The 16,441-nt window shown below is 43.5% G+C and overlaps 1 protein-coding gene across 7 annotated transcripts in view; it reads left to right on the top strand.

Annotated features, from left to right (window-relative positions):
* Window positions 1–12,221, top strand: part of ETV6 (ETS variant transcription factor 6) — a 125,758-nt gene extending 113,537 nt beyond the window's left edge. For all 7 annotated transcript variants that reach the window (XM_077783228.1, XM_021529941.3, XM_021529942.3 and 4 more), the window contains 3 exons: window positions 2,287–2,429; window positions 4,765–4,865; window positions 8,060–12,221. In XM_077783228.1, the coding sequence (XP_077639354.1) occupies window positions 2,287–2,429; window positions 4,765–4,865; window positions 8,060–8,165 (350 nt within the window). In that variant the 3' untranslated portion in view covers window positions 8,166–12,221. The remainder of the gene's footprint in view (window positions 1–2,286; window positions 2,430–4,764; window positions 4,866–8,059) is intronic.
* Window positions 12,222–16,441: the final 4,220 nt, after the last annotated feature.

Raw genomic sequence — 16,441 nt, 5'->3', positions numbered from 1 at the left:
ATGCAGATCTGTTTCTCTCATTTGAGATGTATTTATATTCAAGCTCTGCCTGAATACGTCTTAAAAACTAAGTGAACAATAAAAAAACAAATCTGCACTTGAATCCTAGCTCTTCTCAGCATCTGAAGCTGTCTTTGTTTCCACCTAGACATCTCAGGCTGATTTTTTTGTGTTCTTTGGTTTTGTGCAGAAGGGGGCCTAGAGTTTGTTTGAATGTGAGAGAGAGGGATTAAAAATAACATTGCCTATTGCGAATTATGAGGTGAACTTAAAGACAAGTGTAAATAATGTCTGCAGAACTGTAAGTATGATCTGTAAGGTGCTGTAATTGGAGATGGTCTGCCCTGGGTTGATAATTCAAGAATATGACAAAGCCTGACATTGACTAGCCTCTTCAGGAGCAGCATCCCTCCAACTGACTCCAAGGATTCTTGCACTAAAAAAGACATTTTCAATACACTTCTTGCATTGAAAAAGTTCTGGAATTAATTGCACGTGTGTCAAAGAACCATTTAAGCAGGGCCTTTACTACCCTTTTATTTGAAAACCTCCCACAATATTAAAAGGCACAAACCAGAAGAGCAATATAGTCTCCCTTGTCTTGAGTCACAAATGAAGTCTAGAAAATAAGCTTTTTTCTTATGTGTGTGTGTGTACAAAAACGCTGACAGAAAGGCAATGTAAGAATTGTATTTTGTGAATTTTTGAGAGGGGGATGACAGAAATTCAAGTGGTAGAATTCAACTTCAGTTTTCAGACTTCTCACTTAGTCCAGGGAAACTTGTGCCCAGGTTTCATTTTTTAAATGCAAACCTAGAAAAATCTCAAATGGGGATGGACATTCTTCTGTGGAAAATGTTTTTCTATGAAAAATGTTAATGAAAATAAGGTTTTTCCAACCAGAAAGTCTTGTTTCTTGCCTTTTACATTTCTGCTCTTGTCAGGGATAAGGTGACCATCAGGGTAGATTTCAGCTAGAATGGGAACCAGATTTTTTCCAGATGCCATCTCTTCAAAACAAAATGTTTTATTCTTTGTAGGACTGGCAGGGAGAGACTAAATCAAGGGCACTGGCAAAATAAACTCTGGTTTTAGAGACAGTACTGTTTGTCAGAGATATTCTTTGCAGTTTGGAAGTGGGAAAATAACTTGAAAATCTCTGTCAATATCAGGTGTGCTCACTAAATGTGTTATTCATATCCTTTCTCAAAAAGTATTTTATATTCCCATGTCATCATGCCCATTATAACACGTGCCAGCCCCAGACAGACAGACAGGGATAGAAAGACAGGCTGACAAGAATTTTAGCATTTAGAAGCTGGATGTCTTTGCTTGCCAGCCCTTGGACAATTCTAACAAGCCCTATCTCAGAGGCTGGTATTGCTTTCAAAGTAAAGTGCAACCCCACAGCTACCTCAGAAATCTGGATAGCTGAGCTGTGAAAACCCTGTTGTTTCTGACAACAGCAGTACCCCCAGCTCTGTACAATTCACAGTCCATATTCCATATTCCCAGTTTTTCTGTGCTGCACACACACATTGCAAACAGGAAGTAGGAGCAGCTCAGTTCTTGGCTTCCTCAGTCTCAAGAGACTGCCATGAAACTGAAAAACACTAAACTAAAACTTAAGTGTCTGTTAGACCTTTAATTAGCAACCTAAGGAGTGTTTGCCAAGAGGAAATTTGAATTCAATTATCCAAATAGAAAGTATTTAACCTCTCAATAGCACTCAAGTAATTACAAATCTTAGGTGTTGTTTCATTTAGGGAACCTTAAAAAGTAAAACAAAAAATGAAGTTGCAAATGGGAGAAGCTGTCAGTTTTATATCACATGGAGTCTACAAAGGAAAGCTGTAATGTTGCCCATGATTTAGACTTACATGTTAGCACAGAAAAGGGCAGCCTCAAGCAGGGAGAGTAGGTTGCAGGATTTGTGATTTCTCCACTGAAACAGCCAGCAACAGCAGCAGGGCCAACAGCGTGAGCTTTATAAACACACAACTAAGACCAGCAGGTCACCTCACACAGCTTTTGATGAGATGGAGGTGCTCTGTCAGTGTCAGGAGAACTGGGATGCATCAGAGGAGGCTGTATATTCCAGTCCATTTTGCAAACATTACCCAATACCAGCCAAGCCCATTTTCATTTTAGGTCACAGCAGCTGTTTCATCCTTGATCCCAACTGTCCTTTCACTATACATCCATCCACCCACACAAAAGGTTTCAAGAATTAATCACAAGGAAAAAAAAAGAAAAGTAATTATTTTCTTGTTTCTCTCTTTGCAGACTGTAGGTTGCTTTGGGATTATGTTTATCAGCTGCTTTCTGACAGCCGGTACGAAAATTTCATCCGATGGGAAGATAAGGAATCAAAAATATTTCGGATAGTGGATCCCAATGGGCTGGCTCGTCTGTGGGGAAACCACAAGGTAAGGAAGCAATGCCATTTTCCTCCTGCAGCACTTTTCCTACTTTGTCTCTCGTAGCATTACAGGTTCCAGTTATAAGTGGGGGTAAAGAAGAAAAGATGGCATATAAATTTCTACTGGAAAACTGTAATCTTTTATTCTATGTACATTAGAAATTCAAAGCATCCATCCTAAAGCACTAAAACCTATTCTTCATGTAGAGAGCTTGCTGGTTTGGTTTAAAGGCCTTTAGTTATAAATGCATGTAATTATGAAATTATAAGGAGTGCAAGAATTAACAGTCCTTCTCTCTCAAGGCATCTTACTTCTTCTCAAAACCTGTTGCTGGGGATATTCTGGTGAGATGTAGTTTACAAGGAGCTGTGTACTACAGAGTAGGAGCTTTCTGTGTTCCTGTCTGCAACAACTCCCAGATTCCACAGGCTGCCCTGTGACAAACACCAAGTGCTGCAGGATTATGTATTTCCTTCTCAGAGGGTGGTTCCTGGTTTGTTCTCTGGAAAGGCATTACTGATTTTTATAGTTTGGGGCTGACTTATGTATAGATATTCCTGTATATGTATATAAGTATATTCATATTAATGTATGAATAGTCAGCATGGATTTACAAAAGGGAAGTCATGCTTGACCACTGTGATACCCATCTACAACCAAATTATTGGCTCAGTGGATTCAGGGAAAATGATGGATATAGCTTATCTTGATTTTAGAAAGGCTTTTGAAACTATCTCATAATAGCTTCAAACACAGGCTAATTAAGTATGACCTAGACAAGAATACAGTGAGGTGGATGGAAAACTGGCTGATCCGCTGGGCTGCAAAGATGGTGATCAATGGCACAAAATCCAGTCACTAGTCATTTTACCCCAGGGATTGATTCTGGGGGCACTACTGTATGTCTGTTAATGACCTGGATAATGGGACAGATTTTCAGATAACACAAAACTGGGAGGAATAGCTGACACACCAGAGGGTTGTGCTGTCATCTGTGTGGTTCTGAACATGCTGGAGATACGGATTAATGGGAATTTTATGAAACTTACAACTTACCCAACCTGCACATTAATAATTGAGCCATGCCATTAGGTCTCATGCTGGGTGTCTAAAACTGAAGCTCCTTCAGACCATTGGCCATTTGGCAACACAGTGGCCTTTCAGCATGTAAGTAATGGAAGAAGCACAACTAGTATTTCAGGGAGGTTCTCAATGAGGAGTCTAGATTTTGCAGGGAAAACTTGGTCCCTGTTAGTGTTTCATTGCCACGGGAGTTCTTGATGAGGACCCCCATTACAGAGTTACTGTAGTCAGGGCAAGCAGAGGGGGTCTGCTCTTACTGGGCATTTTAGGCAGGTGGATCAGTCTTCTTTGATGGAGCCAAGCTCCTGCCATGGAGACTCCCAGAACAAAAACATGCTTCTACTTTTGGGTGTTTTTTGCCCATGGCAAGGGGTTGCTTTACACTCAGGCACACACGGCAGAGTTGTGTCTCTGCTGGGAGTCTCTGCCAGACAGCAACCACTGCTCCTTGTGTAGACATAGCCCAAGGGGCTGATCCTGCTCCTCCAAGTCACTAATTTGGGGGCTGCCCACAAACAGCTCTGCCAGTGCCTATCGCTTCTTCCTTGTGACACTCAGCTTCAGCAGAGCCATCTCCTCTGGGAGCTTTGGAAGGTTTTAATGAACCATCTCACACTTCAGTATACCTCAGTGCTCTGGCCATGGCTTTTGCGGCCAACAGCTCCCAGAATGAAGGGAAGGATGTGTCACAGAGGCAGATGTACAACCCAGCTGGTTTCTTGGTTTACACCTGTGTTACAAGAGGAGAAACAGGCTAAGAGTCCTCACAGAGCTCTGTGAGCATTAACTAGTTAATGCAGGGGAATCCCAGAGGAGCAGTGCTCCAAGCAGGGATTGCTGACAGATCCAGCCTATTAGCTACTACTCCCAGGCTTTTACAAAAGGTGTTTTCATTAAGAACAGGCCTGTCACATCTCACTTGGCATGAGCATCTTCCTCCGCCTAATGTCTCCTCTTGTAGTTAATTAAGTCTTTTGTTATCTGTGTTCCAAGAAACTGTAGAAAAACCTTGCTTGGAATTCTTGTTAAACTCCTTGCTTAAATTGCCCTGTGTGGAAAGAGACCCACACAACTTTGGTGATGAGGGGGGTGGGGGTAGAATGGGCCTGCAAACAACAGAAAATGGTACATGTAATTTCTTGGACTGTCTTGGTTACTTTAGGTAGTTGGGATAGTTCTGCAACTCTTTTGGGGGCTTAGGAAGGTTTTAATGAATCGTCTCACCACTTTTTTTCCTTTCTTCTTTTGAATAAAACAGAACAGAACAAATATGACTTATGAGAAAATGTCCAGAGCCCTACGCCACTACTACAAACTAAATATTATCCGGAAGGAGCCAGGACAAAGGCTTTTGTTCAGGTAATTTTCTTTCTTCGCCATTTCTTTCTATGGACAGTTAGTTTTTGAGGACGGAAGATGGAATTGTGTGTGGGATACCTCATTGCCACAGTTATAACACAGGTGAAGAGGGCCATACATTTGTAAAAGCTGTATAGAGCAGTGCTTCCCAGCTTTTAAGGCAGCCAGATCAATTTACAGAAAACACAGGCCTGTCTCAGTGATCAGTGGAGACAATAGAAGTCTTTCCACTGCTTTGTGCAGGCTGTGCCATTGTTTAAGACCTTAGATAAATGGGTTCAGTCAAACTGCTGGAAAACCTACTCCAAATGGACTCCTCAAACACAGCTGCCTCTGAAAGCTGAGCAGGGATCAGGCATTTCCTCAGGGGCATAGCAGAAGAGAAGCACTCGATGACCATGTCTTTGGTGCTGCCTTGAAGGAAGAGTGGGAGCTGCAAGAGCTGATCATAAAACCCAGCACAGCTGATTGGGTGATACAACTAAGAATTTAGGAAATAGAGCCTGAAACAGCATTAAAGCAGGGAGCTATTTGTACAATCTTGAGTGCAGATGGCACAGAGTGAGAGCACTCCACTCCTCTTCAGACAACACCAGCAAATCCTAGTGCACGTCTGACCCTCAGAGCACTGAACTCAGACCAAAGACTGCTTTGCTGTCAGTGGCCTGGATCTAGCAGTGTGTTTGGACATGGTAACAATAGGAAGGCAGTCTTGGAATTTGTTTTCTTAAATAGCTAACAGAAGTGCATTAGCACTCAAACTCTTTTCAGCTGAAAAGGGTTCTCTGGAATGACTAGTTTATGTCAGCTCTTAGAAGGAAACTTAGATGCAAGACGGAGAGTGATGGAAAGAAGCAGCCATGGGGAAAATCAAGTGCTCAATAGTAATTTTTTTTTTTCTTGTGGAAGTTAAAACAAGGTTGCTCCATCAGTACCAAGGGTACCTGTATCTCTGGGGCCTTGTGTGAGGAGTGCATTGCCCTGGGGGAATTCCTGATGCTGAACATTGAATGTGCTTCTCTTGAAGCCTTCCCTTCAGTGGGGACATACAAAAAACAGGAGTCCATCTCTTCTCAACCAGGCTGCCTGTTTTCTCAAAACCATTTAACTTAATGCCCTTGGAGACCTCAGTTTCTCTGTCAGACTTAGCCAGTTTGACCAACAGATTGAAAGGTCATCAGAGAGCATAAAACATGAGCTATATAAACTTCATTTCCTTTGGAAACTGGGAAAAAAACCCCAGCAAAACATTTCCTTGCACAATTCCCAATAAAAAATTTTTTGATGTTTTCTTAGACCTATTTATATCTGAAGAGAAAAATAACAGCTGCAAAAAATCAAGTTATTAATGTGCCTTTCTTGGCTATTCCTTGCAAGCAGAGAAATAATAGGAAATGTGACTTTAACATGCAGGCAGTTGTCATCTGCAGATACCTGTATGGAGCTTTAAGTAAGATGGAGTCAGAAAAGGATTTCTAATAGGTTGGCTGGGTGTCTTCTGCAACAAAATAGGTTACAGATAGTGTGTCTTAATTTTTGTGCAGTTCTGGGTTGGGTTGTTTTTTGTTTGTTTGTTTGTTTTATGTAATCAAATGCTATTAGAAATACCCACACTGTGGTTTCCTTGATGTGGCTTAAAGCAGAGACCAGAAGGAATACCCAAAATCCTGTGGTGCAGCTCGCATCGGCCATGCCCCACGTGGAAGGGGGGGTGGCTCCCATGGCAGTGGGACCACTCTGTGTTTTGATTTCATTGTCATGCAAGATTAGGACAGTCACAGGGGTTAAATCTGGGCACAGTCTGGCCGTGGGCTGTGGTGCATTTCCAGTGTGTAGACAGGCACTGACTGATTCACCACCCCTGAATACAAGTTTTTCACCACTGTAACATTGTTTGTTTCAGCAGCATTTTTCCAGCAGTGACACAGCAGTGAGTCATAGCCCATTTTTTCCTCCTAAATGCATATATGCACATGATTTCCAAAATTAGAAGGGATGGCTAAAGGTTACTTCCAGGCTATGCGTGTTTGCTGGGAGGCTCTAGCAGTGACCATTCTGAGTCAGTGATAGTAACAAGGCTTCTGCTGGTTGTTTTTGTTTTCACTAGGGCAATGATACTGAGCATATCATCAACCTGAAATAAAATCAGGTCTTACAAATAACACATTTCGTACTGCTGCATGTTAACCACTAGGTTGTTAATGAAAGACTGTGAAATTTTGTACCACTTCCAGCATAAACATCTTTCATCCTAATTTCTCCAGAAGTGCAGGGGAGTTGGGAAACTGATTTGTGTTGAAACCAGGGTTTCATCCTTCCTGTGCCACTCTCTCCTACATCATAAAATTGAAAATGAAAAAGCAGAACCTTTCTGTGCTACCTCTGTGCAGTAGTACACAGTAGCATCCTGGCAAAAACCAAGACTGCAGACTTAAACTGCAGGCTGCTGGATGTTCTTTCTCATTTCCTGCTGCTGCCATGCCTCCCCAGAGGCAGTTTCTGTCTCCAGCACCCTGCAGACTTACTGCCTTGAGACACTGGTGCTGGGAGTGTCACTCTTTACAGAGGATGCTGCCTCACTGCAGTCACACTTTCTACAAGCACACAGGAAAAGACTGTATTTGCTTACAGTTCTCTAGCCCTAAATCTTTTTCCTTCAGGGGTTTTTTCATTCCTGGAACTTATTCTGAGTTGGACCTTGGCTTTTTTCCCTCTCTGTTCCTTTGGTGTTTCATTTTCTTCTCACTCACCTACACACAGGCCTGCACAAACCAGTAGCCCTGTGCCTCCCCACACCTTGCAAGGGCTTGTGCTTTGAAATACGCTGATCATAAACACCTTTCATGTCTCTGTCACCAGACACCACACATGAGTGTACCTGGGCCAAGCTGTCATCTGACATGAAAACAGCAAACAATATGAGGGAGAAGAAATAAATATCTTTCTTTGGAAAAAACTATGGGTTTGGTTCCGATGTGGGCTTTCAAGAAGCCAGGGTAAAGGCCGGTGATTTCTTTGTTTCCTTTCAAGGTATAGAGGAGGGAAGATACCTGGGGAGAAGCTGGAAATTACTGAGGCTTTGGGAGGATACAGCAAAGATCATCATAGGAATTGTAGAGCTCAGGGGTCTCGACTATTTGATGACGATAAAAGCTGAGACCCCTGAGAAATGCGCTTGTTTCTCTGTCTCGCAGGTTCATGAAGACCCCAGATGAGATCATGAGTGGCCGGACAGACCGCCTCGAGCACCTTGAATCCCAGGAACTGGATGAACAAATATACCAGGAAGAGGAGTGCTGAAGGAACCAGGTGCGCCACCTCTGTGGGTGCAGGGGAGAAACATCTGCCTGAGGTCGGCACGGTTTGGGAGGGGAAGCAACAACACAGGAGCAGTCCTTAGGTCGCTGCTTAGCCTGAAGACCACGCAGGACCTGAAGCACCTTAACACAGCTAACTAACCAGCAGAAGTGGTGCTGGCAGGAAAGCAAAGGGGAGAAAGCCTGGACTTATGCACTGCTTCACTCTTCTACCGAGTCTCCCTTGAGTTTTTTCTTTCCTTTTGGCTTGTTTCAGTTTTGGGGTTTTTTTGACATTTTTTTTTCCCTAATAAACATGCAGTTTGACTTTCCTTATCTCACATGGGACAAGACATCAGATTATGCTTCTTCTTTTTTGGTTTTTTGTTTTTAGAAGGCTTTCCTATGGAAATAGAGTGCTCTTATTTTCTGTTCAAGTCTCATGACACGACACTGCATAAACAATAGCAACACAGAAGGGATTTGCTCAAGGCTTCCAGTTCGCTTGGATCAATTTATCTGTGCTGCCACTGGGAAATGTGTTGAAGCTACCAAAAGAATTTCTCACACATACCTGTCAAATGAAGAGGAGACACCCTTCACATGTAGGCTGGGCTGTCATCCCCACATAGCTTGGGCTCACACAGAGTACTCTGAGTGGCTGTTAACTGCTGGAATATGGACCAAAACCAATCACCTAAGTGCTCCAGAGTGGAGAAAAATAAATGTGACAAACCTTTGCAAGTGACTATCAGTTAACATTTTCCCTCCTTCTGGCAAAGAAGTGATAGAATGGAGGAGGGGGAAGGAAGGGTGGGGACAAATACATATATATATACATCTATATATATGTGTATATATGTATCTAAAAATTCCATATATATATATATATATATATATATATAAAAATATATATATATAGTCCCCCCCAGTATATTCACAACGCAGAGTTGTGAATTTCAGTTCAGAGTTTTCTATAAAAAGGAAAGACTGAAGCATCTGTAATTACAGAAGGAAGGGGTGTTTCTCATACCTGCTAGCAATTTTGGGGTGAAAGGTGAAGGACTGTTCCTTACATCACAGGGAGAAAGCAAAGGGATTCATCACATGGTTTGTATTACTCAGAAGCCTCTCCAGGATCATTTTGTGCTGCTGGAGAGGTAGATGATTCACCACTCCAAAATCTGATGTTAGAGAACGAGAGACCAAATAGCTATACTTATATCTTGTAATTGATTTTGGCTTTGTTTTGGGATTTGGTTTTTTTTGTTGGTTTTTTTTTTTTTTTTTTTAATGCCTCCCACTGCCCTCCCCCATCCTACAGCTCTGCCATCAAGGAAGCTTGTCCCAGCTTGCCTGTTTTTAACATGATTTAAGACAAGAGAAGAACAAACCCTACACCCGTGTTGCTTTCTTGGTTTGGGGTTTTGTTCTGTTTGCAAGGTGCCTCCATTTGGTTTGCTGCACTGAGGGTGTTTGGCATTAGGCAAAGAGCTATGTCTAGTTTGGTCACAGAAAGCTCAGCAGTCCTTGATGCCCAAACAAGAGAAACTGCTGACCTGTTTCATTTCACAGCTTGAACCACCAGGACAGGAATGTCTGTGGTGTCCAGTGATCCATCAGCAGTGGTCCTTTGAATGGAAGGAAGATCTAGCAGAAATGATGCTTGCAGAGGTAGGAGGTGTATAGGAAAACTGCAGGAATCACATGGTGCCTGAAAGAAAGCATGTCCACAGCAGTGCATTAAAAGCAGAAAGCCTCTTTAATGGAAACATAAAAGAAACTAGATCTGGAAAAAAATCAAAATGCTAATCTAATCCATTTCAACCAAAAAACAAGGTACATTCCCATGATAGAGCTTTTATCAGCTATTAAACCAACACAACATTTGCTCTTTCCACGTATTTAACAAGAGGGTTAATCTATCCAGGAAAAAATGTCACTCTGCAATGAACAGTGTCCCCTGTGTTTAAACAGAGATAGGCCAATCTCACCAAAGACTTAATATTGAGTCACAGGTCGTAGAAGGAACAGCTTTGTTAAGGGTGTAGATAAGCATCGTACAACAAGGAGAGATTTTGCTGAGCCAGTATCTGATGAGGAATGACAGGGTGTACATTTCTCCCTGAGCTTTGCCCAGCCACATTTTCCTATAAAATCACAGTAAGTTAAAAGTCCCAGCACACCACATACTTGATCTTTTCTGCCTCAAAATAATGGACAGGGGAGTGTTTTTTAGCAATGTGTCACCTGTCTCTGTTGTGACTGTGAGGTCCTTGGAGCTCATGAGGCGTGAGATTGGGAGACGTGGGACTTCAGTAGTCACAGATCTGAAACCTAAGGTCCCTTCAGATCAAGGGCCCAAGGAGTTGCTCTGTCACTTTGCTCAACTTGCAGCCAGGTCTCAGGAGCTGGAATGGTGAATTTGATAGATGGAGTGTAATCAGAAGTACCAATGTAAAGGAAGGCTGTGGCTGGATCCTTGGTTGTCCACTGGTAGAAAGTTTTTGCAGAGGATGGTTCATCCTCTTTACTGCTGTGGTCTAGACAACTGCATAACTGCAGTTCTTTGCCCTGCTGTTACAAGATGGTGAGGGACCAAAGAAAAAAACCAATAGAGACTTTCTGCATAAAGAGCTCTGATGAGTCACAGCTTTTTGTCATGGCCAAGGTGCACACTGCAGAATACAGAGAACAAGAGACAATCCACCCATTTCCTCACCATTATCTATCAAATTAAGTCCATCCTCAGCACTGGGTAGGGAAGATTTGCAGTGGAAATGTTCACCTTTACAAACAAATGCAATCACTTCCACTGCAGAATCTCAGTCAAAGGGGAAGAAATGTTTGTGGCTGTTGGAAACTCTTCCCAGTTCATGCATAAAGGACATCTTAAGACAACATCATCACAACCACAGAGAAGGAGTTCTCTCAAGACTGATGCTAGCTGGAATGAAAGTAGTCTTTGACCTTGAAAGAGGCCAGTCCCACAGAGGCCCTTCCTGTCTCCTGCCAGGTCTCCAGGTGCCAAAGGGAATGTTGTGGGTGACACTGCAGCTGCCAGGGCTGCAGGGCCTTGGGACCTGTTGTGGGAACTGCAGGATTTGAACTGCTCTTGGGGTCTTGAAGTGAGTTTACTAGGTATGACTAAAAATAAAAAAGTAGGCAGGCTAGAGCAACTGCAGGAGGGAGATTCCCATTGATCTCACATCCACTGGCAGATGCATGGGAGTGCAAAAACAGCATTAACATCCTGAGCCATAGGAATGCATCGCTGCCTGCCAGGGCTAGCAAAGGTAACACTGTCTTTCCACCAACACTGACACCTGCCTTCCTCCCCTCCCCCAGTTTCTGATTTCCCAGTGTAGAATTTGCCAGCAGCAAAACAACCAAACTTTCTGCCTTTGCCACCAGAGCGAGTGGGGAAAGGGAGAAAGCATGTTGTTCTTGGAGACACACAAAAGTCACCTGGACACAGTCCTGGGCAGCTGTGCCTGGCTGGCCCTGCCTGGCCAGAGGGGTTGGAGCAGATCCCTGCCAACCTCAGCACCCTGCAAAGTTCTGAGTGGTTACGTGGTTATGCAGAGGTTAAGTGGGACTTTCATTGTCATCAGCTTGCTACAAGCCTCAGCAAGCCACAGGTCAGTCAGCTGGGACATGCTGCAGCTCCACTGCAGAATATTTTCTTGATTAAAGTTTGAAACCTGTTGACTGTCTCTCCATCCAGAGAACACTACTGGGGACCTTTCTGTGAACACTAAGTTGCTGCCATCCTCCCCGTATTTCAAACTCCACATATGCATTCTCCAGATCTTTTTTGTCAGACTGCAACTGTACGCGAATCCAGCGTTTGAGGTCTTTTTTAAAAAAAAATAAAATTCTAGTGTTTTTATTGATGAAGGCTTTTGTTTTTTTAAGGTGTGGGGCTAAGGGACTGAATCAAATGAATGTAACAAAACAAAAACAAACAAGCCTATTCTCAGGGCCAGTGAGTTGCAAATAATTTTTTAAATGCTTGTAATTACATCATCTCAATAAAAAAAAATTTAATATAAAAGCAGGAATGCCAAATTTGTTGGTGCAATCATTGCTACAAGGCTATTTCTTTTTAAGAGCCATGGTACCTAAGAGCAGCCCACAGCAGCTGTTTTCCATCAGGAAATTAAACCTGCAGGCTCCCCCTGCCCAAACACGTATGAGCAGTGCCTTGATCTTCCCTGGGTAGGGCTGAAAAGTTACTGCTATCCCTTGAAATATGTACTTTGCTGTCTGTCCTGAAAGATAAGCCAAGTAGTCCTCTAATGACTGGATGGATGCACCTGGTTCTCCTTCCTTCTCTTGGAGTGGACGTAGAAGAAAAAAGAAAAACCAAACCTTAGTTGCTGTGATGACTGATGCATCTTTTTAGCTTGCTTAACAGGCCAGATCAACGACTATGAGAACAAGAGGTTTTAAAGAATATTCATCTTTGCAAACCAGTCTAGAAACCCAGCCTGTCTCTTCCAGCATAGCAGGACTGTATTTTCAAGTGGTCATCCCTAACCTGGAGGTGAGGGGAGAGCAAGATGAGGTGAGACAAACTGCTCCTCACTGTCCCTGTCTCCTGCATGGTGGGGCTTCTGCTGCTTGCTTTTGACAGTGTGAGGCCTCTGGGGGGCTTCTGAACATCCCTGCTCCAGAGATGCCATCAAAAGCCACACCAAACAAACACATCCTTGCTCCAGAGAGCAACCACTGACCTCAGTTTGAAACCCCAGCAATGGGTTTCAAACTTCCAAGCAGTACAGAAAGAGCCACTTAAAAAAAGATGTGAGGAGAGAAAGGATGCACTGCCACAGCATGAAGCCCAAAACCAAACGTGCTTTGTTAATCACCTGAAAGAAAAGGTTGGTGTCTCAGTGTAAGTATTCCAACAGCACAGGAACAGGTGGATCTGCCACATGTCAGGTCTGCCCATCCTGGATTCCCACACACCTGGGGATCTGCTGGTTACACTGGGTTCACCACAGGCACACCTTGCTCAGTTCTGCTGCAGCCTGCTCACCATGCAGAACTGGAGGCTGAGCTAAATTACATCCACCTGACGGGAGAAAGATGCAACTTCATGAGCTACTTCAGAAGAAATGTCCCACTGCATGTTGCCATCTGGCCATGCCCAGCAAGGGGAAGGCTGCAGAGGGAGGAAGGGAAGGTTTGCAGCCTGGTTCAAGCTTTCACCACCCCAAGCAGCTCCTTAGAGTCCAATAGAGAGCCAGGTGAGGATGAACTTTCCAGGACCCACTTCCAACATAACCAAGAACATGAGGTGTGAAGAAGTCAATGCCAGGGCAGCCAGAACTCCAGCACAAAATGTAAGACAGGACTGTGCCAATGGTGAACAAAATCACATCTGTTTCTTCATTCTAGGCGTCCCTACCTGTTTTCCACTATCAACTGAGAAGTTTTATATAATTTTGAAGTCAGAGCAGAAAAAGAGGGGCAAGAGCCTGTCTCCCTGCCTTCATCCCTCTATGCTCTTTCCTCACCTTGTTGCCTTGAAAAAAGGGGAATGGGTTGTGGATGCTCAGCAACCAGCTCAGCCTGAGCTGTGCCAATGTCACCAGTGAATGAAACAGCCTTTTTCCTCCTCCCCTGTAGCAACACTGTTGTAGCCCTGCTGTAGCAGCCCTCACTTGCTCAAAAGGACAGCACTAACAGTGCTTAATGACCATTTTCCAGGGTTAGTCATCATAACTCAGGCACCCTGGCTACTTACTGACCGTCTCTCCACCCTTGGCTAGATGTCCAGTGAAGGGCAAGGCTTAGGTTGTTACTCTGCAGGACACCCATTTCTTGGGATTCTTGGCAGACTGGGGCAGGCAAAATGTACAAGTGGAAAAGAAGTAATCTGGCGATTGCTACAGAGAATTGGAGCACTACACCTGTTTTCTTCAGTGTTGTCCATTTGTCAACAAAATCAAGTGTGTGCATCTCCTCCATCCTCAGTGCCAGCACAGGACCAGGCTGAGATATCAATTTAAAACCAGGCAGACCCTCTTTGTGTGACTAGTGTCACAAACATTTAGGGGGAAAAAAGGAAGGCACAGTACCCTAACTATAAGACAGTAGAGGTCGTTATGGCTGATACAATCAGTTGTAAAACCTGCAGGGACACATCAATCTCTCTGCCTCCTGCAAACACCTCTGCATAAAGTTTCCCAGCATCTCAAAGTGCTGGAGAACAGCCACAACAGGAAGAATGATAACTGTTCAGGAATTAGAATTGATCTCCTACTGCCTGATAAACACTGTTAGCCTGGGGTTGTTGACTTGAAGCCAAGTTCTGCTAAATGGACAAAGTTTCCAAGTCAACCCTTCCTGGTGTTTGACAAGGTGAAGGAAAGGAACTGAAGACAGCTCAAACAAAGCAGACATTGTTTCCAGTAGGCTGCAGAAAATGTGAGTGCATGACCCATCAGAAGAAAGTGAGGAAAAAAAGCAGGGGTTGCATGAAAGCTGAGGCAAGAAGAGTCAATTTGAATGATCCAACAAGGAAAGTGGGGAGTGTTCACCACAGGAAGGGCCAAGGCCAGTAACTTTCACTTGGCCAATGTGTGCTTGCAGGATCTGAGCAGGCCTCTATTCAAAGCCCTGCAAAATGAGGACTCCACCTCCTCTGTACCACAGGTTAGTCATTTCCAGAATTAAAATGTATCCCTTTTTTCCATTTAATTTGATCTTAATCCTGTTTCCAACCATTACTTTTCACTGTGCTTCTCCCCTCCCCTCACCTCCCCTCTCCCTTCCCCACGATATTCCTACTGCAGTCAGTGCAACTTTTTTTTTTTTTTTCCAGCTAAGTAAGTGTCTTAGGTTAGCTTATTCCTATTCCCATACCTTTGCTTGACAGGTAATTTCAAAATTATAATAATTTCGAAATTATAATAATTTGGAGGGAGGGGGTTAACATTTTCCATTTCAAGAGAGGCTCCTGCCTTCCTTAGCAGACACCTGTCTTTTCAAAGCAAGATAGTAAGCAAGGGAAGAACTGAAGCTCCTTAGTGGCTTCCTGGAGGGGCTGCTCCTGGCCTAGAGAGCTGCAGGACACATCCACACTTGTTTCTTGGAGTGCTGACCAGTTCTTCCCTGCAGGAAAGGTTCCAGAGAGTGCATCAGTCTATTGAGAACTGGCTGATACGAAACAGAATGGGGAAAGGGAGGAACACACACTGAGGTGTCCTTCTGGTCCCAAGAGAACCCAGATACATGCAGTATGCTTCTTCCAACCCTCCAGCTAGGGTGGGAGATTCTCTTTCCACTTGGGAATGACCCTGGGGAGGTTGCCTGAAAATAGAGTAGCAAACACATCAGCAGAAGAGGCTGCCTGTGTCTTTTCTTTATTTCTTTTCAAAATATTTTTATTGTTGGTGAATGCTCTTTGGAGCATGCTGCCTCACAGATTCTTACTCCCCAGCTCACATTCCAGATCACTCCTAAAATTTCCATGGAATCAGCAAGCAAGAATAATTAATGGGCAGACAAATTTCACATGGCCAGGACTTCACCAAGTAGTGAATTCACATAATCTGACCCACCACTGAAATTTCCTCAACCTTACACAGAACAGGAGGAAAATGGGCCAGAGAGACCTGCCATCCCACAGTAACAATTTCATGCATGAGATGACACCTTTGCTCTGCTAATGCCAGTGGAAATCAGAGCTGCATACAGTCTGTATACAGCAACACAGAGATCTGAGAAGTGTCCATAAAATATATCCTACCCAGGAAAAATTGAGGGTTTACTACAAAAGTAAAACTTAACCCTCTGTCCTGGGTTGTAATATTGGGGTGTATGCCATTACCATGTCAAGCTGCAATTCTTTTTTTTTTCTTTCTTTCTTTCTTTTCTTTATTTTCTTTCTTTTTTTTTTCTTTTTCTTTTTTTTTTTTTTTTTTTTTTTTTTTTTTTTTTAGCCACATGGCTGATATGATCACAGTGTTCTATTGTGAGATGCTCCGCCCACAGGGAGGAGCCAAACGATGCAATCAAGGATATAAGCAGGGCTGTGCAGACAGCAAGGGGATCTCCTCTTCCAAGGGGAACAGCTGAGACCTCTGCACTGCACCTCCAGAGGGAAACTCCATCAGTCTCCAGGAGCACTGCTTGGACAGAGCCATACCTGCCACCACCGCCCCAGCCAGCGAGTGTCAGGTTGTATCTCTGACTTTGTCAGTGGTTCTTCTTTTGTGCTATTGTATGTATTTGGTTCTTTGTTCCCTTTTCCTAGTAAATTGTATT

The sequence above is a fragment of the Lonchura striata genome, chromosome 5 (assembly GCF_046129695.1).
Source record: "Lonchura striata isolate bLonStr1 chromosome 5, bLonStr1.mat, whole genome shotgun sequence".
Classification (NCBI taxonomy): Eukaryota; Metazoa; Chordata; class Aves; order Passeriformes; family Estrildidae; genus Lonchura; species Lonchura striata.
Note: the sequence above shows the minus strand (reverse complement) of the source record. Positions and strands in the feature narration are given on the sequence as shown.